We start from the raw sequence: 22,772 nt of genomic DNA, 5'->3' as shown, positions 1-22,772 counted from the left end.
GGTGATTCGAGAACTGTTGTAAATGGATGAAGGAGGGGGAAGGGTTGACATGGCACTTGAGGAATGGATTCAGGCAATTTTAATGGTTATCAAAGCATATGGCAATCACAGTTAAGGGGTACAAGGAAGTCAAGTGTTTTGGGCACAATTGTATGACTTGGGTAATTGGGTTGGGTCATTTTTTCTACAGCTGTGTTTTTTCCTTTTTCACAACCTCTTGTTGTATTCATGCCTGATCTTATTAATGAAATAAATTCTGTGTTGCCAATAAAAAATAAATAAATATGCAAGAGGAAATCCATAGAATAGTAGATCTCTTAGGTTGTGAAGGGGGGAGTAACATTAATCAAAGCAATTATCATTGACACTACCAGCCATGACCTAGTGAAGAGATTTCCTCACGCTACCACTCCTTCACCTACACTAAGCAACAAACAATAGTCAGGAGGAATTAAGAAAATGATAAAAATGATCTCCACTCATGCAAGAACCCCTAGCAAATGAACATCCCCTATTAAAGACCAAAATCCTACAAACAAATAATAAAACCTTAGAAACCATAGCGAACATCATCTCCATTTGATCAAACTGATTGGCGTGAGAAGAAACCCTAGAAAGTTAACCTCTAGCAAAAACAAGATCACCACTAAAAAAGTAAAAATCAGTTTAATGTCCACTTGTTTTCTAGAGTAGTTTTTCAAAGAAAGGTCTATTGATTTTCTAGAAAATTAGACAGAATGATCAAAAAGTTAAAGTAGCTTTAATAATAATAATGAAGTATAAAATTAGGCATTCTAATCAGTCATCAAATAATAAAAAAGAATAAATTAGAAATTATTTATAGAAAATGTAAAGTAAAAAAATGAACAGCAATAAAGTACAACTTAGATAATGTAGAAAATCAATCATTGGCAATTAGTTATTCCTAAAGAATCAGAAAATTGAATTAATAATCAGTCATAGAAGAAAATAGTCAAATAAATAATAAAAATTAAATAATAATAAAGTAGAAAATTAGTCATTCTTTTTTTAGAAAATTAGTCATATAAATAGTCAAAGAAATAAAAAATAAATAACAATAATGTGTAAATTAGATAAAGATCAATGAGTACAAATAAAAAATAAGTAAAATATTATTAAGTACATTATTGAATGGTTGTTCTCATCAATAAGTTCATTATTCATGGAGTCTAATTTGTAATACTTGCTGGTTAAAAGATCAATATGATGGTTCATGGGTTGGTGAAAAGATCCAGTGTTATGCATGTTGATTAAAAGATCAATAAGATGGTTCTAACATGTAATACATGCTGGTTAAAACTTAAAACAATGGGTTGGTTAAGTTCATGGTCTACACGTGGGAACACTCAAACATGAAAGTGCTCATCCATGTGTGTGTGTGTGTATTGCTTTAGAACTAATTCAAATCCGTAAGTAACCCATGGGCGTAGTTGTCAAGGCGATGCCTACGCGGGCGCCTAGGCGACAAGGTGCCCTTGGAGTCTCGCCTCGCCTAATTGCCAAGTAGTTTTCTATAGTGTGTTATAACAAACTTTTATGTTCTTAATTTTTTGAGGTTATAATTATAAAATAAACATTTTTAAACTAAAATATTCATTTTGTGTGTTTATATACTAATCTCTTTTTGTTATTTTCTAATTTGTTAGGGTTTAATAAACACAAACATTGCTAAATGCTGTATTGAACCCTCAAAGACTTCAAAACCTGAACCAATAAGTAAGAAAGAACAATGTTGTCCAATCAACACATTTTCTTCTTTTTCTTTACTAATTTTGTGCTTTTATATACTAATTTCTTCCACCTTTTCTTTTCTTCTTTTCTTCTTTTCCTATAACAGAAATAGGGGTTCAGCCCCTATATTTTTCGAAATTTCTTTTCTTCTTTTTCTTCTCATGAATATGTTGGAATATGTTGATTTTCTATACTTTAACATGAAGTTTATACTTTTCTTATGAAAATTATGGATATTTATGAAGGAAATATGATTATGGAACTTAGGAACCTACCCTAGTATCATGTTTTTACTTAAAAAAAATCTATTGCCTAGGAGACTAGGCGCCCCCCTGTCGCCTAGCCTTGCCTTGGTGCCTTGAAAACTATGCCCATGGGAACACTCAAACAAGGACCCTAACTCCTAAAATAATTCCAATAACACTTAAGCAGTCTTACTAAAACTAATATAAAAGCACCAGGAATACTAAAAATAGTAAAATGTGATTTTACACTATCAAGTCTAGACCAATGTTTTGAAAGCACAAGGCACAAAAAAAGTACAAAGGGCTTTTTGTGCCCAAGGTGCAAGGCGGTGCTTGCCTTTTTGGAGCAAAGTACAAAATTAAAGTAAAAATTTGCAAAAATGTAAAAAAATTCTAAATAAATTAAAGTTAAAATGCAAACAATAATTGTATGAGCCGCCTTTGTATCAGTTAAAATGTTTCATTCCTAATTGTATGAGCCGCCTTTGTATAATGCCCCTTGAGGCAAGCCCAAACAATGTTTTAAAAGAAAAAATGCATGAAAGAATAACATTAGTAGATAGGGGGTTCTCGAATTTGTTTGGGCTTGCCTCAAGGGGCTTGGGGGTCCGGGGGCACCATGCTTCAGAAAACAAAAAAGAGCAAGAATTAACAAAGGCGCATGCTTGGGCTGAGGCACAATGCACCAGGTGCACTAGGTGAGTGCCTGTTCAAAGGGGCTGCACCTAGGCCTTGGTGAGGTGCAAACCCTAAAGTGCACCTTGCCTGTGCATCTAGGTGCGCCTGTTAAATTACTGATCCAAAAATCACTGTAAATAGTAATTTCAATTTACTAATAATAGTAAAAGTCTAGGATCTTAAGACACCTATAACTAGAAAATAAATTTAAAAATTAAAAATTCCAATATTTTCACTCAAATTCTAAAATTGGTATATGAATTGAAAAACTGATTTATATCTTCATAAATTCTTTCTTTGCTTCTTTATCTGCATCACATGTATTTTTGATTACTTGTACCACTACGGTGTCATCATCATAAGTATGTTTGGTCTAGGTTCTAGTGATGCCTTCAGGAGATGTAGCAACAGTTCGTTCCCTAGAACGAGATTCTCAGTGTTGCACCATAGCAAGAGCTGGAGACAATGTGGCTGTCAGTCTTCAAGGTATTGATGGAGGCCGTGTAATGGCTGGTGGAGTTCTATGCCACCCAGATTTCCCTGTGGCAGTTGCAACCCGTTTAGAGCTGAAGGTTCTTGTCTTGGATATTGTAATGCCAATCCTAGTTGGCTCTCAGGTTTGTATTCTCGAAACCACTGATTTTCCACTTTATTTTTTATCTGTATTTTTAAAAGTATATATATTAAATATAAAGGGCACAAGCCCCAGAAAGGATTTACATGTATAACACATCAAAATCAACAGTACAAAATTATCTACACATCCAAGTCAATCTCATGTAGAAACCATCTCAAACAAAGCTAAAATTCTGGCACTAGAAACCTTAGATTAGATGACCAAAAATAGAGAATGCTGAAAGTTTTAGAGAAATATGTCCCCTGATGTTATCTTGTTTCCAGAAATATATCTTCCATTCTTTTCCATATTGACATCACTAAAGGCAGAAAATTTGTTAGAACCTTTCTTTCTGAAGTAAAATCCATGAGCCAATCCCAAGTACTTTTTTTATCAGTAAACAATCAAGAATTTTATTAGAAAAAATAATGCTGTACAATTGTGATATGCCATGAACCCTTTTTCTTAAGGTAGATTCCCACCTACCCGAGTTTTGTAAATTTTACTCGCATCCAGTTCCCAATGGAACCTCCCTCCCCCCATATCAGCCATGCTATTGGCACATATATGTATCCATTCCAAATGGGATGCGACATTCAGTTCAGCTGTCATTCTTCTTACTCCCTGCATGATTTATATTCCCATGTTTCCCCTGTGTTATGTCTGAACTGTCCCACCACTATTTGAGTCACCCTCCACCATAATATTTCTGTAATTGAAGCAATGTTTAGGAAATCATAATGGTATCGTAAGTCATAGAGAAAATCAAATTGAATCGTGAATCGTGAATCGTATTGTAAACCATAAGATTATTTCTACTTTTACAAACTTGTCAAAAAAAATTAAATATAGATATATTAAAAGGCTAAATATATATAGGAAAGTGATTTTACCCTATTGTTAATCCATATCTACCACATATGTACCTAAAACAATAGAATTTACCATTTATACAATAGAAGCCCAAGATGATATAATCAAGTTTGACTTGAAACTCAAATAAATTCACATATAATGGCCCTTAAAACTATATATGATGCAAAATAAACTCAATGATGGTCTTAAATAATGTAAATAAACCATTTTCTAGTAAGGGCTCTAAAACAAGTCTTGATAAAATTAAATATAAACATAAATGATAAAGTAGAAAACTGATTCTTAATTGAATTTATTTGAACTACAATGAATTGTTGGAATTGTATAAATCGTAAGATTCAAACAAAAATTGTAAGATTTTTGTAGAAAATGATTTTGACATAAGATGTGAATCGAAACCATTGGGATTCATGATTCAAATCATGAATCATATCATAAATCGTAAGATTTTGACATCGTTGAATTGAAGGTTTTGCCCAATCATAAGCCATGTACAACCATCATAACAGTCAAGACCCGAAAACATATCCATTATTCCATTACAGCTACTAAGTACTACTATCCTTGAGTTCCTTGTGTTGCCCAAGCTACATCTATCAAAATTCATCTTAATGAAATGATGTGTAGTGGGTGATACCAAAACATAATAAATTAAATAAGATTCTAAAAAATCCTAGCACGTTGAGATTGAACAGAACTTAATTTCTCACTGCTGCCCCACTTTTCCTTTTTTATAATAAAACTGAAATTACAAGATTACCCCTGAAAAGAAAAAAGGCAAATAACTAATAAGGGAAAATAAATGAAAATGACAAAAAATCCCCTACAATCAGCATTTATAATTTAACACCCCCTCAAGTTGGAGCATATATATCATGAAGTTCCAACTTGTTACAAATGTATCTCATCCGTGTCTAACTTAATCCTTTGGCAAAGAGGTTGGCTAGCTGATCTTTAGACTTCACGTAGGGTGTAACTATTTCTCCACTAACATTTTTTCCCACACAAAGTGGCAATCCACATCTATATGTTTGGTTTTCTCATGAAACACTGGATTGGAGGAAAGGTGTGTGGCTTCTTGATTATCAAAAAACAACTTAATGGGAGTTGAAATAGTCACTCCTATCTTAAATAATAGTTGTTTTAGCCACATCAACTCACAAGTAGTATGGGCCATGGCTTTGAACTCTACCTCAACATTACTCCTAGCCACAACACTCTGCTTCTTACTCTTCTAAGTAGTCAAATTGCCTACCATGAATGTGCAATAACTTGTTGTAGACCTTCTATTTGTGACTGATCCTGCCCAATCAGCATCTATATATCCCTATAAAGAGTGTTCTCTTCCCCTCTTATATAACAAGTCTTGACCTAGAGCACCCTTTAAATAATGTAGCACTCTAAGGATACCTTCCCAATGGATCGACATCAGATTTTGCATAAACTGGCTCAGCAATCCATCATTGAAGGAGATATTTGGTCTTGTAATTGTGAGGTAAATCAGTTTCCCTACTAATCTCCTGTACCTTCCGGGATCAACTAGAAACTCTCCCTCATTATTAGACATCCTTACATTCGGATCTATAGAGGTATCTATTGGTTTTGCCCCTAATAGACCCATCTCTTCCAACAGATCAAGCGCATACTTTGTGAGATAGAGATTCTCCACTTTTACCTTGCTACTTCTATACCTAAAAAGATATTTCAAGTGCCCCAAGTCCTTAGTTTAGAACTGGTTCTGTAAAAACTGTTTCAATTCTTCAATACCCAGTTTATCATTTCCAGCAATAATAATGTCATCAACACAAAACTACCAAAAACTGCTGTATAACACTACTAAATCTTCCAAATCAGGCTCTCGGAGATTGTTTCATGCTAATGTTCTTCAGCAGTATAAAAGAACATTAAATTCATGCTAATGTCTGGTTCCATACTATTCCAAAGACACGTCATAATCTCTTCATTCTGCTGTATCCAATCATTGTACCCAGCAACTCTTGAATCTGGTCTATTTTCCTTAATATATTTCAATTTATCCCTCACAGTCAAGTTTACCTCAACTGATTTTGCCCATGGTACATAATTTGTACCATTGAGCTTAACTGATGTCATCTCTAGTTCTGTACGGCCATGAAGTTTGGCTGAATCACTACACTTGACTTGTTCTCAATACTAGAGGTTGTCATAACCTTAATAACAAAGCCGGCATGTTATTGAACAGCAAAAAATAAAAAACAGAACTTCTAGACCAGAGAACCTTCAAATATTGATCATGTATTGGTCTGAGAGCACTAACGTTACAGGTGCAGACTATCAAAATGCACGAAGAAACGTATATTTTTTCTTTTTGAAGGATAAGTAAAAATAAAAAAACTTCATTAAACTGAAAAATAGGTATGATACAAATTAGTTGGTTGTTAAGTTGACAAACCAACCAAAGTTACACCACTCAAACTAAAAATAAATCTTCATTACAAGGATGCAACTCAAGAGTACTCCAAAAGTTCTCTAACATAGTTTTCAAGGCATCTTGGTGATTCTGGGCGACACTAGGGTGCCTAGTTGCCTAGGCGATAAAAAATTTATAATATAAAATTCTAACTTTTGGCTAGTTCCCTAGTTTTATATACCATTCAGCAGGTATATTAATTGAAAAAAAAAATAGCAATTCTCTTTATTAAGAACATTAAATTTCCTCCAACAATGTGGCAAATCATCACATCTAAATGATAAAAATCTTTTACATATATTAATTTAATTATTTTAAAAAATAATACTGCTATAATAAGGATTTAATAGAGAATTTTCATATCAATTAGCAGCTGAACAAGGTTAATTTTATATGATAAATACTCAAGATGGAAAGTAAAATAGAAAAAACAAGGATGTCGTTTTTGTTTTATTTAATTAGAGAGAGAGAATAGAAAAAACCGAACCTCTTTATAATTCTGTTCTCTCTTTCCTCTTTCTATTTTTTCTTTTTCTCTCCTCAAAACCCTTTGATCTTTTAAATTTCAATGGTAAAACATTAAAGCAAAGTATATTGATATATATAGCATATAGTAAAATCTATTAACACATACATTAATAAAATACAGCAATATAAATGATATTATAAAAGGCGGCCGCCTAGTCATTTTTGTTGCCCAGGCAGGTGCCTAGTTGCTAAAAGTCAAGGCATTTGGGCAAGGCACTCAGTTGCCTAGGTGGGCACCTAGGCAACACCTTGACAACTATGTTCTCTAACACATCGGCTTTGTTCACTTGATTGAACTCTGGCAGCCAAAGAACCCAGTCTGATATCAGATTACTCACTGCAGCTATCAGAAGATCAATGGTTTTTGAGTTGTCTTCAGAAACCCTTCTATTCCTCTCATTCCATATGGCCCAGCAGACTGCAAATGGAATGCAGCTCCACAGGATTCTAGGTATCTTGCTTCCTCTAAGTTCTGGCCGTTTGGAAAAGATTTCTGTTGGGGATGATGGTTGAAAGACATTCCAAACAGGAAGGAGAAGCACTTCCATATAAATTTTGCTGCACTGCATGAAAAGAACAGATGAAGGACTGTCCTCCAAGTTGCAAAAATAACAGTAGCTTGCCATGTGAAATCCTCTATTCTTCAAATGATCTGTAGTAAGAATGCTGTCATGTGCTACCAACCAAGCAAAAGCCTCTATCCTTGGGGGTACTGGGTTACCCTACACACCTTTTATCTGCTCTAGCTCCAAACTCTCTTTTACTAGGGCCTTGTAGAATGACTTCACTGAGAATCTTCCTTCTTTGCACTCTTTCCACCATAAGCCATCTCCTATGGTCCTAGTCTCCTAGAGATATAGATGCCTTCTACTTTCTCCAACAGCAGGATACATTCTTCTACTTCTTGGTCAAAGGTCTTCTAAATTTTGGGTTCCAAATCAGCTACTCCATCTCCATTCATAGCACTGATTAATTGTGATTTTCTGTTCAGTCAACCTGTATAACCTTGGACAAACCTCACAAAGTTTCCTATCCCAAGCCATTCATCTTCCCAAAACTTAACTTTTGACCCATCACCCAGACACCCACTTTGAATCTAATCAGTCCCCTGAACTCCTGGTTAAATCTCATGATCCCTTTCCAAACACTCACCCCATATGAACTCCTCTTGGTTCCCACCCAAACCTTACTACTACATATTTTCCAACCACCACCCTCCTCCATAAGGCTTCCCTTTCTCTCTCTCTCTCTCTTGCCCAAATATCCACAACCATTTCCCTAGTTATGCCTTGTTAAATGGTTTTATCCTTCTCAACCCCCCCCCCCCTCTCCTTTAAACCTTTTCCCACTTGACCGGGTGAAACTTTTTGGTTCCCCCACCCCCCATCCCTTCCCATAGGAAATCCTTCTGAATCTTCTCAATTTTCATAGCCCCCTCCTTAGGAACCTTTAACAATGAGAGGTAATAAGTTGGTAGGCTAGATAGAACACTCCTTATGAGAGTAATTCTTGCCTCCCATAGTTGTCAAGGCGACACTTAGGCAGGTGACTAGGCGACAAGGCGCCCTTGGAGTCTCGCCTCGCCTAATCACCAAGCAGTTTTCTATAGTGTGTTATAACAAACTTTTATATTCTTAATTTTTTGAGGTTATAATTATAAAATAGACATTTTTAAACTAAAATACTCATTTTGTGTATTTATGTACTAATTTCTTTTTGCTATTTTCTTATTTGTTAGGATTTAATCAACACAAACATTGCTAAATGCTGTATGGAACCCTCAAAGACTTCAAAACCTGAACCAATAAGCAAGAATGAACATAAAATGTTGTCCAATCAACACATTTTCTTCTTTTTCTTTACTAATTTTGTGTTTTTATATACTAATTTCTTCTTCTTCTTCTTCCACCTTTTCTTTTCTTCTTTTCCTATAACAGAAATAGGGGTTCAGCCCTTATATTTTTTGAATTTTCTTTTCTTTCTTTTTTTTTCTTCTCATGAATATGTTGGAATATGTTGATTTTCTATACTTTAACATGAAGTTTATACTTATCTTATGAAAATTATGGATATTTATTAAGGAAATATGATTATGGAACCTAGGGAACTACCCTAGGATACATATTTTTACTTGAAAAAAATCCATTGCCTAGGCGACTAGGCGCCCTGTTGCCTAGCCTCGCCTTGGCACCTTGAAAACTATGCTGCCTCCCAAAGAGAGATATTTAGCCTTCCATCTGTCCAATCTCCTCTCAACTCTCTCTATAAGAGGCTTCTATATATTAACCGCTGTTGTACTAGACCCCACCAGCAGCCCAAGATAGTGGAAAGGTAGTTCTCCAACCTTACAACCCAACACCACTGCAAATTGCTCCTCCCTATTGGCCAGCATCTCAAAGTTAGCCAAGATAGCTCTTAGGTTCAGTATTTGGTTAACTGAAGCATCTATAAATATTAATGTGTCATCTGCATATTGAAGGTAAGAGATACATGGGCCTTCTACTCCTACACTAAAGCCTTCTATCCAAACAGCAAGGGGGAGATTGGAAAAATTCAGTTGACACTCCATTAATTAGCAATGAGGCTGAAGATATACACCATACATCCAGCCCCCCCAACTCTCCCCAATCCCCATTAGTCTTTACATCTCTTCCAAAAATCCCCACTCCACATGGTCGTAAGCTTTCTCTATATCTAATTTACCCACTAATCCTGGCCTACCACTTCTTATTCTTGAGTCAATACATTCTCTCTCCACCAGTACCCTATCCAGAATTTGCCCTCCTTCTACGAAGGCCATCTGAGATTCCCCTACCACCTCATGATCACCCTTTTTAACCTGCTTTCTAACATCTTTGCCAATAATTTGTATGGACTGCTTATTAAACTTATCGACCTGAAGTTTCTTATGTGCACTGCCCCACTCTATGAAACACCTTTTACAAGCATAGCCAATCTCAACATGAATAGTAGATAAAAGCTCATGCTTCCACACTATTTCCACCCACCTTTCAATGGACGAATGGAAACAACAAAAGAAACATAAACTAACCTGTACGGCTGTACTATTCACCATCAGATCCTCTTTGAACTGCCAATTAGAGGGAGACTAGAAACCACTGAAACCACCATAAACGTTGCAACCTGAGGCATGAAGGCCTCCTTCACTAGTGGGCAGTCAGTCCTTTCTGGTTGCTTTTCCCTTCTTCCAACTATGGTGAGAGAAAAGAGATCGATTTCTGTTGTGTTATCCTTACTAGTCCAAGTCGCTAATCTTGCTCTTATACCATGATATCAGAACATAACAAATTAAATAAGATGCTAAAAAATCCTAGCTACAGTCCAAATCTGGTTCAGACTGAAGTAGGAGAGGAGTAGAGAAGAAGTTAAAGAGTGAAGGCTTGAAGCAGGTTGAGATCGAACAGAACTTGATTTCTAACTGCTGTCCCACTTTTCCTTTATTATAATAAAACTGAAATTACAAGATTACCTCTAAAAAGAAAAAAGGCAAATAACTAACAAGGGAAAATAAATGAAAATGACAAAAAAACCCCTACAATCAGCACTTGTAATTTAACAGGAGGTATCCATGGAGTGGCTACTTGTGCTGTTGGTGTAGAGGATTCAACAATCACTTGCCAATTCCAGATATCTTTGGTGGATAAAAGGAAAAACTCAACAAGGTTCTTGCCTGATGTGTCCTCACTATAACGTTCTCCATTAATGCTTCCTTAGTTTGGGTCTTCAATTTAAATATTTGTGCATTTCTTTCCTCCCACGTTGTCCATAAGATAGGTGCTCTAGTTCCACCTGCATCCAAATAAGTGTAAGCTAATCTCATCTCATAACTTACTCTACATAAAATAGACATTTTATTTGAGATATACCTGTTAGGCCTTTTCTTTGTAGATGCTCACAGGTGTTGATTTCTCATGTACCACCTCCCACAAAGGAATTGTGGGGGAAGGATCCAAAGAGATTGATGTGAAGAATGAGGTGCAAGATAAAAGACCCAAATCACAGGCTCATTGATTTAAAAGGCGCGCTTAGGCGCACAAGCGAGGCACATTTTGGGGTATGCGCCTCGCCAGGTCCTAGGTGCACCCCTTTCAAAAGGCGCATGCCTGGTGTGCCTAGGTGTGCGCCTGATGTGCCTTGTGCCTCAGCCCAGGCGTGCGCCTTTTTAAAATTTTGCACTTTTTGCTGTTTTTTGAGTCTAATGGCTGGGCCGGGGGCTCTGCCCCCAAACCCCTGACCACGCCCCTCGAGGCAAGCTCGAACAAGTCCATGTTAGGGTCTGAAATTCTTATTTCTCACATAAAAAATAATGATTTTATAACTTTCATTGCCTTTTAAGAAGATATTTTATTGCAATGAATGAATGAACAATATTAGCAAATAGGGGGTTCTACTCTGCTCCGGTTCCCCACTCCTAGGCCCCCTTCCTTCTTGCTCTTACATATAGCAATCTAATTAAGTAGATGGTCCGTTTTGGTAACTTCTTGATCCCAAAGGAAGTCTGATGATTTCTCCAATTTGCATACCCATCCTTTTTTACGCATTATTTTCAATCCTTGCACACTAATTGGCAAAAATGATTTATCAACGATTTTGTTGGATTCCTCTTTTAAAAAATTTCTATCGCCCTCCCCTCTTCCTCGCCTTCCCACTTTCTTCTCTATCATGTACAATATCACACTTTCAGCTTTTCCAATTCATTTTGTTGTTTTTAGCGCATTGTTAGGTGTTTGAACCGTCACCCATAGAGCTGTAAAGTGGGTCAGGCCACCCATAGGCTGGCACAAAAAAGTGGGTTCTGCCAGCATGGCTTGCAGCCTAATAATGGCATGACGTACATATATTAATATATTATTAATTTGTATATATACATATATATATATATATCATAATTATATATAATAATATAATAATATATATACATATATATGTATAAAATTTTTAGTTTTCAATTTTATTCTATTATTTCATATATAAATAAATGTATACATCGAAATTCATATGGAATAAAATTTTAAGATTTTTTTTATTTCTTGTTTATCTTGTTAATTTATTTTAACTTTTTCATTTGTTTTTCAATTTTCTAAAAAAAGTTGTGCTGCCCACGGTACAGGCTCACCTAGGCTCGTGCCATGGGCCATCCCAGTTACAATGCAGGTAGCCCACAAAAGTGGACCATGCTGGCCTGACATGACCCACATTACACCTCTAGTCACCCGGCAACAATTTTGGTTTGAGTTGACTTTGTTAGAGACATGTCAACATGGGTAGTTGAATTGTCAATCTATTGTTGACAATTATGCATTTGTGAAAGTATTATTTTATGCAATTATACATATATAATTTCAACCCATTGTTGACACTCAACCCAAATACTGAATACCTAATTATGCAGGCATTGTGACCATTGGTTTTGGTGTGCCTTTTCACATTCTCGAAGGTGGAAAACTGGAAATGAAAAAAGATGGGTCACCCTAGCCCATCCACAAAAATAAAAGGAAAAAGAAAAAACACCCAGAGGCATAACTTTGTGCTCAGTGGTCAGATCCGGATGTTTTTTAATCTTGGGTAACTTCGCACGATATCAATGCAATGCAAGGTGCCAAAGGCATCTTGACCCAGTAATTTTGCCAAAAATTCTTTTTTTGTCCTCAAAGCTCATTTTAGCTTTCTTAATTTATAAAAAAATAAAACTAATATAAAATACATATTATATGAAGAATATAATGATGTCATTGGGTTGACCCATTTCAGACAGTTGAACTGCTGGTCCACCACCCAGAGGAAGGAAATGGGTCAGCCTACAGATCACTTTTAAACATTCTGCTTCTTTATTTCTTCCTTCTTGGTTTCAGCCCTAAAGTACACCTTCAACTTGATCCTCTACATCCTATATACGAAAACTTTGATTGATCATCCAATCACCTTGGGGTTCATTCCTCTATAGATAAGGCTACCCTTCTTTTCTCTAGATGAAGACTCTTTCAAAATCACGTGTCATCCTGCTCCCCAGGCATAGCGGTTAATCCTACCACATTCTTCTATTATGATAATATTTTTGATCATTGACAAATGATTTGAATTAATATGGATGAGCAGATAGAATTTCATATATACCATGCAAAAGAGGCTGCAAGAGTGGTGAGGATAATATCTTTGATTGATCAGAAGACGGGCAAAGTGACAAAAAAGGCACCTCGCTGTCTTACATCTAAGCAGAGTGCAGTGATAGAGGTAAGATGACAGATTGCCGTTCCATCCCTATGGTGAAATATATTGTTCATTGGCTCTGCAAGTTAATTATGGGCTCCATTTTCAGTAGATTCTCTGGTTTGCAGTCTTGTCCTTGTATTAACAATCGTCTCTCTTTACCTCTTCGTGTGTGTGTGTGTATTACATCTATGCATTGGTATAATGGTAACTGACAAATGTGGTAATGTGGGTTTGAGAGAGTGGCCACTTTCAAATTTGCATTGTTGGCATGTCTGCGCATCCTTGGGGGTGATGAGAACTAGGAAAACCCGGCTACATGTGAAAATAATCATCTTCCATTGCCAACTTTGACTTGAAAATTTTAAACTTTGAACAGCTAACAGAACAATTGGGAAATCCATCAAACATAGTTGGATATAGGGCTGACATCAACCGGGAGATTAAACATGTGGTTAATCCAGTGGGCCCACTACCCCCCCCCCTTCCTTTCTATATGTTGGATGATTTTGTCGCATGGGATTTTAGTAAAATCAAATTGAGATGGTTACGTTTGTTATGGTTAAAAGCTCGTCTATATAGGTTGAAAGGATTAGTAAGACATGTTATATACACAAATATCAAGATAACAGTTTGTGCCAGCAGCAGGCCAAATCTAATTTGATTTCTTTTTTATCTCAAAACTTCAGGTGGTACTGGATGGAGCTGTTTGTGTAGAAGAATTCTCTAAATGTCGAGCTCTTGGGCGGGTTTTCCTACGATCATCAGGAAGAACTATTGCTGTTGGGATTGTAAGTCGAATAATTGAGCAGTAGTATTGGTTCTTGGTGGAATTCCCAAGTTTCTTAATCCCACCTTTAGATAAAGGAGCCAGAATAGTTCAAGCAGAACATTTCTGCAAAAATGACTCGTGGTCTCTGTTAACTGCCTGTGGTGACCAGGATGTGGAATCCTTTAGGTACTTCTTATGTAACTTTTGCAAGTAGGTTCTTAATCGTGTTATGTAACTTGTATCAATTTTTCCAAGTACAAAAGCGAGAAAGCATGTTTTCTGGGTATAATGTGATCGGCTGCAAAAATCCAGTTCAGATTTATCACTCATCATCTATGATGCTTCGATTATTTTAGGCATTTCAGAGTGTATTTAATACGACAGACCTGATCTTCATTTAGCTGATTCATACGATTACCGATCAAGCTGTTTGCATCAGCATCTACACCAATAATAATATAATGTAGTAATTAGTATAATAAAATACAATCTGTTAACAAGTAGTCTCCTGGTCTTCCGTTTGGGTGGGCTTTCACACGGTGGCTCCTGACCTTACATGTGGAACCCAAAACGTTATGTAGCATTGAGAGCTAAAGTAACTTAACTCCCTACAAATGTCACCAAGGTTTTTAAAATCGAACCGGACAACAAATTGGTCAGGGGTCCGGTTATGAAACTTCAGCAGTAAAACAAAGAAATAACAGAACAAGAAGAAAGGAGAAGAGAAGAGAAGAAAAATGACGCAGAATAGAATGATCTGCCGCCCAGGACTTTTATTTATATACTCTTATTAAAAACAAGAACATAAAGACACTTATGCCCCTGCCGCCCAACTCAATCCTTAGTCAATAATGAGAGAAATAACAATGGGCCCAGTAAGGCCCAGAAAACTAATAAACAGAAATAATAATAGGTCCAAAATAATAACAATTAAATAAAAGGAAAAAAACAATTGATAATGGTAGGGGCTTCACTAAATCTATTTCCCCACACTCCCCCTTCAAGTTGGGAATAAATATTAGTCATTCTCAACTTGCATAAATCTGTCTCTAATTAGACTCTTGTAACTACTTTGGTGAAGAGACCGGCCAGCTGTATATCGGAGGCAACATAAGGAAGGCACACTTCTTTGGAGGCAACTCTTTCCCTGACAAAATGCTAATACACCTCAATATATTTGGTTCTATCATGTTGTATCGAATTATGAGCAATATTGATAGTAGTCTAATTATCACAATACAACATTAGAGGTTTTTTATATTCAACCTCCAACTCCTCAATTAGTGATTTTAACCACAACACTTCAATCGCCCCATTAGCCATAGATCTGTATTCTACTTCAGCACTGGAGCGGGCAACAACTATTTATTTCTTACTCTTCCAGGAGACAAGATTGCCCCCAATAATAGCACAGTACCCTGAGGTAGATCTCCTATCATCCACACATTTAACCCAGTCTGCATCAGTGTACACTTCTATCTTCATATGACCATTATTTTTGAAGAGTATACCTCTGCTTGGACACCTTTTTAAGTAGGCAAGTATCTTCTCAATTGCAAGATGGAATGTTTTGGGAAACTGCATATACTGACTGACAACACTAACAGATAAGAAATATCTGGGTGTGTCAGACAGAGGTAAAGAAGCTTTCCAACCATTCGTTGGTACATGGCTTTATCTTCGAATAATTCAACCCCTTCATTGCTTCCTTTCACTCAGGTACTACTAAGGCATATATGATGGTGAAATATGGTCATAAGAAAGAAATTGAGAGATGCAATGGGTAGTAGATGAGGTGCAGTGACGCTTTACTTTGTGTATTGCAATAGGAAGGTCAAGATCATTTGTAGGAGGTTGAGGTTCAGTGGTAATAGTAGGCATATCATCTACAGAAGTAGTAGGAACAGAGGGTGAAATACCTGAATCTAGTGTCGCAGTGGATACTGGAGGTGGCCCGGACTGTTCATTACTGGAACCAACCTGCTTCCACCATCGTTTGTGAAACACTCTCAACCCTTTACACTTTTGGTATCCCCCCTCCCTACACTCCTCTTCATAGACAGGAATAGGCAATGGAACTAAGCAAAAACATCTTGCTCACCACTCTCCCCCTGGGGTGAAGTCCTGGAGTAATAAGGGACATCCTCAAAGAATGTAACATCAATAGACACAAACCTAGTCACAGAGACTGGATCATAACAGTAATACCCCTTTTGATTTTGTGCATACCCAAGAAAAATACACTTGGCTGCCTTATGATCAAATTTAGAACAATGATGCCCAATGATTTGAACAAAGCAAATGCACCCAAATGTCTTAATGGGAATAGTGAACTGGTTTTTATCAGGTATAATAGGTTAAAATGTGCTTTCATGTCTAAAACCAATGAAAGAACTTCGTTGATAAAGTAGACAGCTGTGTGGATGGCATCCCCCAAAAAATGAATGGGAGCATTAGAAGTTAACATGATGCTCCTAGCAACTTCAAGAATGTGGCTATTCTTTCTCTCAGCTACTCCATTCTACTGAGGTGTACAGGGGCAGGTGCTCTGATGGATAATTCCATATTCGAGTAGATATGAGGCCAAGGACTTTGCAAAATATTCCTTTGCATTATCAGATCTGAGAATTTTGAGCCTTAACCAAAGTGGGTTAAAATCATCTGGTGGAATGCACAGGTTAGAGTAGGAACCTCATCTCAAGACTACATAGGGTAAATCCAAGAAAAACGAGAATAGTCATCAATGAATAGAAGGAAATATTTATAACCACCCATTGCATTAATGTGATAAGGTCCCCAAACATTGGTATGCACAATTTCAAAATGAACAATGCTTCTTTTATTACGCAAAGAATAGGTTGATCTACAATGGTTTGCAAGTTCACTACTCTCACACCTTAGGCTAGACAATTGGACAGACTCAAACAAAATAGGAAAATGACTCTTCAATGACCCAAAAAATAAATGACTCAATCGATTATGCTAAAGCATAATTTGACTTGCAGATTGAGACACATAAGACCTCCCAACATCTTTGCTCCTTCAAGTGGATGCTCAAGCAAGCACGGCCAATTCCAATCACCCTCCTTGTCAGTAGATCCTGAAAGATACAATGATCAAGAAAAAAAAGTTACTGAGCAATTTTTTATTTTTAGTAATACTATTAACTAAAATAAGATTTGTGCTAAGTTTAGGGACATGTAATACAGAGGATAATGAGATGGTATCAGACACTCTGATATCTCCCTTACATTTAATAGGTACAAGGGAGTCATCTGCAATAGAAACTTTGTCTCTGCCCGAAGATAAGGAGTACGAAATAAACATAGAGGATAAACTAGTCATATGGTCAAAAGCACCTGAATCAACAACCAAAAAATGGCTAATGTTACTTGGGGCTGAATCATGATATGTAGTAGCTCGAGTGCCTAAGTGAGCAAAAGCCAATGTCAGAGTAGTAGTAGATGTTGCAGTTGAAGACTGAGATGATCCTGAAGCTCCAACTTCACACTCTAACTGAGTCAAGCCAACTCTAACTACAGCTATTGCATCTAGAGATGTGGGTTTTCTTATAAAAGATGATGCACAATCAATAGTAACTGTTGCATTGGCATTCCCCTTCTTCTTCTTGAATCTTGCTGGAACAAGATGAGGATGCAACTTCTAGTAGGTGTTTCTAGTGTGTTTTGGCTTCTTGCAATAATCACACACCATATTCCTCTTGTCTTCCCTTTTCATTTCTCTCTCCTTATCACTAATAGATTTTGACTTCATCGTTGCCAAGGCCGATTCCATGGAAGGAATTTGTAACATAGCTTTTCTTCTGCTCTCTTCACTATGTGCTAGTGAATAGGCTTGAGACAAAGTGACACTATCCCTGGTGAGCAACTATTGCCTTACAATATCATAATTTTAATTTAGTCCAGCAAAGAATTCAAAAACCCTATTTGTTTCAACCAATTTCCTATAAGTTGCTATATATTTTTTTTTTTTATCAATTCCTATAAGTTGCTACATCCTTTTGGCTTTCCTATTAAATGATCTCCAAGTGATCAATCTCACGCCACAAAGATTTTACGGTAGAGAAGTAAATTAGTATAAGTTTCTCCCCCTGTTTAAGGTTATTTACTTTACTTTTCAGTTCATATGCCCCAGCAACATTATTTTCCCAAATTTTCTTGGCACCCACAAATAATTTCTACTGATGTGTGGTTGCATAGAGTTGTAAAGCCAAGTCATCATTAGATAGTTTTCTTGAACCCATTTTGCATAGGTTGAGTCTCCCTTTACTAGTTCTTTAATGTCTCCTGTTACATATCCAAGTTTTTCCCTTCCCCCAATGGCTATCATGACTGATTGGACCCATTCCAGGTAATTTGTGCCATCAAATTTAAGGGTAGTGATCTGAAAAGTATTATCTGAATTACTCCCAAACCCCACACAGATCCTTCTCCAAGGGATTTTGGTTCCTTCCCACCTATTTCCATACTTATCCCACCACAAAAACCTGAAAAGAACTCCCTTAACGGATCTGAAACACAGCTTTAGCAGTAATCCAATACAAACTTCAAGACTGAATTACTCCCTTAACAGTCCAGAACTGAAAGCAAAGCAGAAGAAATAAATGGGATAGGTCGAAGCACACTAAACTGACCTGTTCTCAGTAGAAACCCTAGAATCAGTCTAGAGAGAAAAGGAAAAGAACTAGCCGCTCCTTCCAAAAGGGTTAAATCTCTTCCTACAAGCAGCCGATCTCAAAAAAGGAACTATCTTTAACCCAAAAACCTCTGGGCGCCAATGCCAATTGAACTGATCCATAAACTCTGATTCTTCCTGGTTAATGGTGATCTCCAAGATTGCAGATCTTGAGCAGCAAGAATTCCTCCAATCAACCTCCAAGAATCAGGCAATACAGTCTGAAGAATCCATCCCTAATGCATCCTCATGTGGTCGGCTGGAAGAAGCCTACATAGGAGCCCTAGCAAGCCCTAAACCTTGCTATGTTGATCTCAATTGATCAGAAATCTGATGAAACTTCAGCAGTAAAACAAAGAAATAACAGAAAAGGAAGAAGAAAGAAGGAGAAGAGAAGCGAAGAAGAAAGGGGCGCAGAATAGAATGATCTTCTGCCGCCCATAACTTATATTTATATACTCTTATTAAAAACAAGAACATAAAGACACCTATGCCCCTACCGCCCAACTCACTCCTTAGTCAATAATGGCAGAAATAACAATAGGCCCAGTAAGGCCCAGAAAACTAATAAACAGAAATAATAATAGGCCCAAAATAATAACAATTAAATAAAAGGAAAAAACAACTGATAATGGCAGGGACTTCACTAAAACTAGTCTATTTCTCCACAAAACTGAATGGACGGTCCGTTTTGACAAAAGATTAAAACAATTAAAAAAAAAGGTCAAAACAGTTGAATGGTTTGATCGTTTGGGTTAGTGATTTGTTGACTAAATCAATGGTTTTTGATAAAATAATAGTTCTGGGGTAAAACGTAATTGGTCACTTGACCGGTTCCCAACTTTTCCGGTCCGACCCTCTGGTCCGGTCTTATTTTGAAAACCATGAATGCCACTAAAGCCAAAAAACAGAAAAAAATTACAATTGAGCTCAAAAAACATAATCAGTAAAAGAGAATCTAAACATAGGCATTTTTACACTACCGAAAGAACATATAGTCATTTTTATAATCTTTGCCGTCAGTTTTAACAGAGTTGGACTTCAAGGGTATATTTTTTAAAGTTCATTCTTGAAAGTTCAGACCCTTTTTAAATTTACACCCAATGGATGGAGACCCTGGACCTTTATTTATGCCAAAAAGCCAGTTTTTTGCCACTTCCCCACGTGTCTCCAACAGGTGCTTCTGATTGAGATTTTAAAATCAGTGGCTGTTTCATATGTTCATTTTGAACTCAAAAACGCCTCGGCCTGGCCTGTTTTAAGATGAGCCCTTTCATTTCCAATTGGTAGGAGATAAATGAAAACAGAAAACCAGAATGTTTAATTTGACATGTTTCATGAACGCTCTACATTTTCAGACAATCACACCATTATATACCCGTTTTCAGTATGTATTAATGAAAATGCTGAAAAAAAAAGGGAAAGAAAGCAAGTTCTACAGACTACAGCTCAGAAAATAAGACCAAAAAACAGCTTCTTATCTTTTATTGCTCAAGTGATCAATAATAATAAATTAGAAAGGAACCGGAACTGAAGAATCCATCACTTCATCACTTCAGTTCAGATTGAATTTGAAGGTGTAATCCAAATGGGTGGACCCATATCTGTGTCAGGATCAAAGGGAAAGCAACTCTCAACCATCCCATTCTCAACGTGATAGATGCCCGAGTAATGGAACTCATCAAATGACTTCTTGTAGAAATTAAGAGTGAAGTAAATGCAATTCTCTTTCAATCCCAAGAACTCAGTAGCAGACAGAGATTTGGAGGTATTTCTTCCCAGGAACAACGCTTGATTCCCCAAACTTTCTTGTACGTTCCACTGATAACCACCCTCTCCTGATCCTGAACTAATATTATCCTCATCCAGCACATATATTTTGAACTTGACGCAGAGTTGAGGTTGGAAGATGAAGTTGTGTGGGGAGTCACAGCCACAGTCACAGTAACAAGGACGATGGGTTTGCGTGGAATCATAGCCATGCGTCCGAATTAAGTGAAAGAAACCATAAACCAGTAACAATTTTTCCTTGGGTTCCACCAAGTACCTAGTCATCATCTCGGTATCAGATCGACCAAGTGGCCGAGGATCCAGATCCACCGGAGGAATCTTCAGTTTTCTGGCACTAGGACTACGTGGACCCTGCAACTGGAACACCCAAAGCTCATCTTTTCTGTTTACTGCATAAAGCTTTCCCTTGTGATATATGGCATCACTGTAACTAGATTCTGGCTGATGGAGAAGCGTCCATTTAAGGTCTCCCAGTCTGCAGAAGACCAGATGGGTGGCATTCATGGCAACAACCATAAAATCGTTGGTGTTATCAGAAACAGGAGGATTGGACAGTATTACCTTGTAGGCCAAGGGTGGTGAGAGTCTGGGAAGTTTGATTTCAGCTCCTGAGAAGGGATTCAAGAGAAAACACCCACCACTGGCACTGTTGCACATCAACAACCAGCCTTGAGATGAACCACAGCAGTGCGCTAGGCCGCCGGCGGTGGGCAGTGGAATATAGTATTTCCTGCTCTCAGAGAGACTGAAGAAGCCGTAAGTCTGAGTTTTTGCGTCACAAGTGAACATCAGCCATGGGAGTCCTCTGCAACACAAAGAGTAGCCCAAGTCCATGCCAACTGCAACTGATCTCCACAGCTTGCACACAGAATAGAACCGGATGTAGTCGAGGACATCTAACCGCCTCAGGATCAGTTCGATAATATCGTCGGGAAGTTCAGAGCACCATGGATTGGTTTTGTTCTTCTCGTTCTTTATAGTCTTCTTTTCCAAATCCTCTAACAACCCAAATGATGAACAGGAAACCCCAAGGTATTGCAGTAGCACAGAGATGAAAACCATGGTGAAGCCTAGCTCCTTGTGATCCCTCATGGTGGCAATAACGTGGTGTTGATCTTCTTAATTATAGGAGACTTGTTTGAAGGTGCTACTCTAAATTCAGAAACCCTTCTGGAGCTCAAATTTGGAAATGTATAATTTGAAGGGAGATACCAAAATTTGCTTGCCAAAGATAGGAGTTGATATATTATTCTCTGCAGGTATGAAATCTCTTCTCATTCCAAAGTTAGATGGGTGGTTAACTGGTTACGTTCATAAAGAGTTTCAGCTCCCAAGTTTGTGAACAAAGATTTCTAGTTCTACTACACGTCTTTCCATAGCAGCTGATGAATTAGTATTAATCTTTCCTTAATTTCCATGGTTAATAATAACTTGCTATGGTGGATTTCTTAGCTATTGTTTCTGTAGAAAGTATAGAGCTAGTTTTTAGGAGAACAACTGGAAATAGATCGCCTCAAATCCAAACTGAAAAGTTGTAGAATCTAAGCCAGCTTTACTTGACGTCTCTAACCATCAAACACTCTATAAATTAATAAAAGCTGTGCTGTCATTACGCGTTTTATCTCACTGAGCTTTCCTGGCCTCTAACCATCCAACCAATGAATTCTTTCACCAGTCCAACCCTAACCAAACAAAGAATATAGACTTCAAATTTCAGAGTGATTATTCATTGATGTATTTATCATCACACCCATGCATGATAACTGGATCGGAATGTTGAATTTTGGATTAGAATCAGATTTAATTCACAACCATCTTGTTATATTCAAAATGATCAGAACTTCAAAAAGTGTAAATAACTAATTGTTTTTTAAGTTATATATGTATATATAATAACTTTTTATTGGATTCGAATTTGAATGGGATCAATCTAGGGGTGCGGGCCTATTTTTGAAACCGAACCGGTATTATCAGTTTCTGGAAAATGGGTAATCAAAACCAAACCAAAGACGATCGGTTAACCGGTTGACCGGTTTGGTTTATCAATTTTTCGGTTTTTATATTTATAATATATATTATAAAAATATATAATAAAAAACTAAAAATATATATATAATATTATATTTTAAATAATAAATAATA

At 36.9% G+C, this 22,772-nt stretch overlaps 2 protein-coding genes across 16 annotated transcripts in view; one reads left to right on the top strand and one right to left on the bottom strand.

Moving 5' to 3' along the window:
* LOC104611010 (Translation elongation factor EF1A/initiation factor IF2gamma family protein) overlaps positions 1–14,500 on the top strand; it is a 92,974-nt gene extending 78,474 nt beyond the window's left edge. For all 15 annotated transcript variants that reach the window (XM_088891253.1, XM_088891246.1, XM_088891251.1 and 12 more), the window contains 3 exons: positions 3,053–3,292; positions 13,262–13,396; positions 14,062–14,500. In XM_088891253.1, the coding sequence (XP_088747379.1) occupies positions 3,053–3,292; positions 13,262–13,396; positions 14,062–14,187 (501 nt within the window). In that variant the 3' untranslated portion in view covers positions 14,188–14,500. The remainder of the gene's footprint in view (positions 1–3,052; positions 3,293–13,261; positions 13,397–14,061) is intronic.
* Positions 14,501–20,139: 5,639 nt separating this feature from the next.
* On the bottom strand, positions 20,140–21,980 carry LOC104611023 (putative F-box protein At1g44080). The gene has a single exon (XM_010277928.2). The coding sequence runs from the start codon at positions 21,720–21,722 to the stop codon at positions 20,400–20,402; it is 1,323 nt and encodes a 440-aa protein (XP_010276230.1). The 5' UTR covers positions 21,723–21,980; the 3' UTR covers positions 20,140–20,399.
* Between the last annotated feature and the right edge of the window lie 792 nt (positions 21,981–22,772).

Source organism: Nelumbo nucifera, chromosome 7, assembly GCF_055504915.1.
Source record: "Nelumbo nucifera cultivar China Antique chromosome 7, China Antique-T2T, whole genome shotgun sequence".
Taxonomy (NCBI): domain Eukaryota; kingdom Viridiplantae; phylum Streptophyta; class Magnoliopsida; order Proteales; family Nelumbonaceae; genus Nelumbo; species Nelumbo nucifera.
Note: the sequence above shows the minus strand (reverse complement) of the source record. Positions and strands in the feature narration are given on the sequence as shown.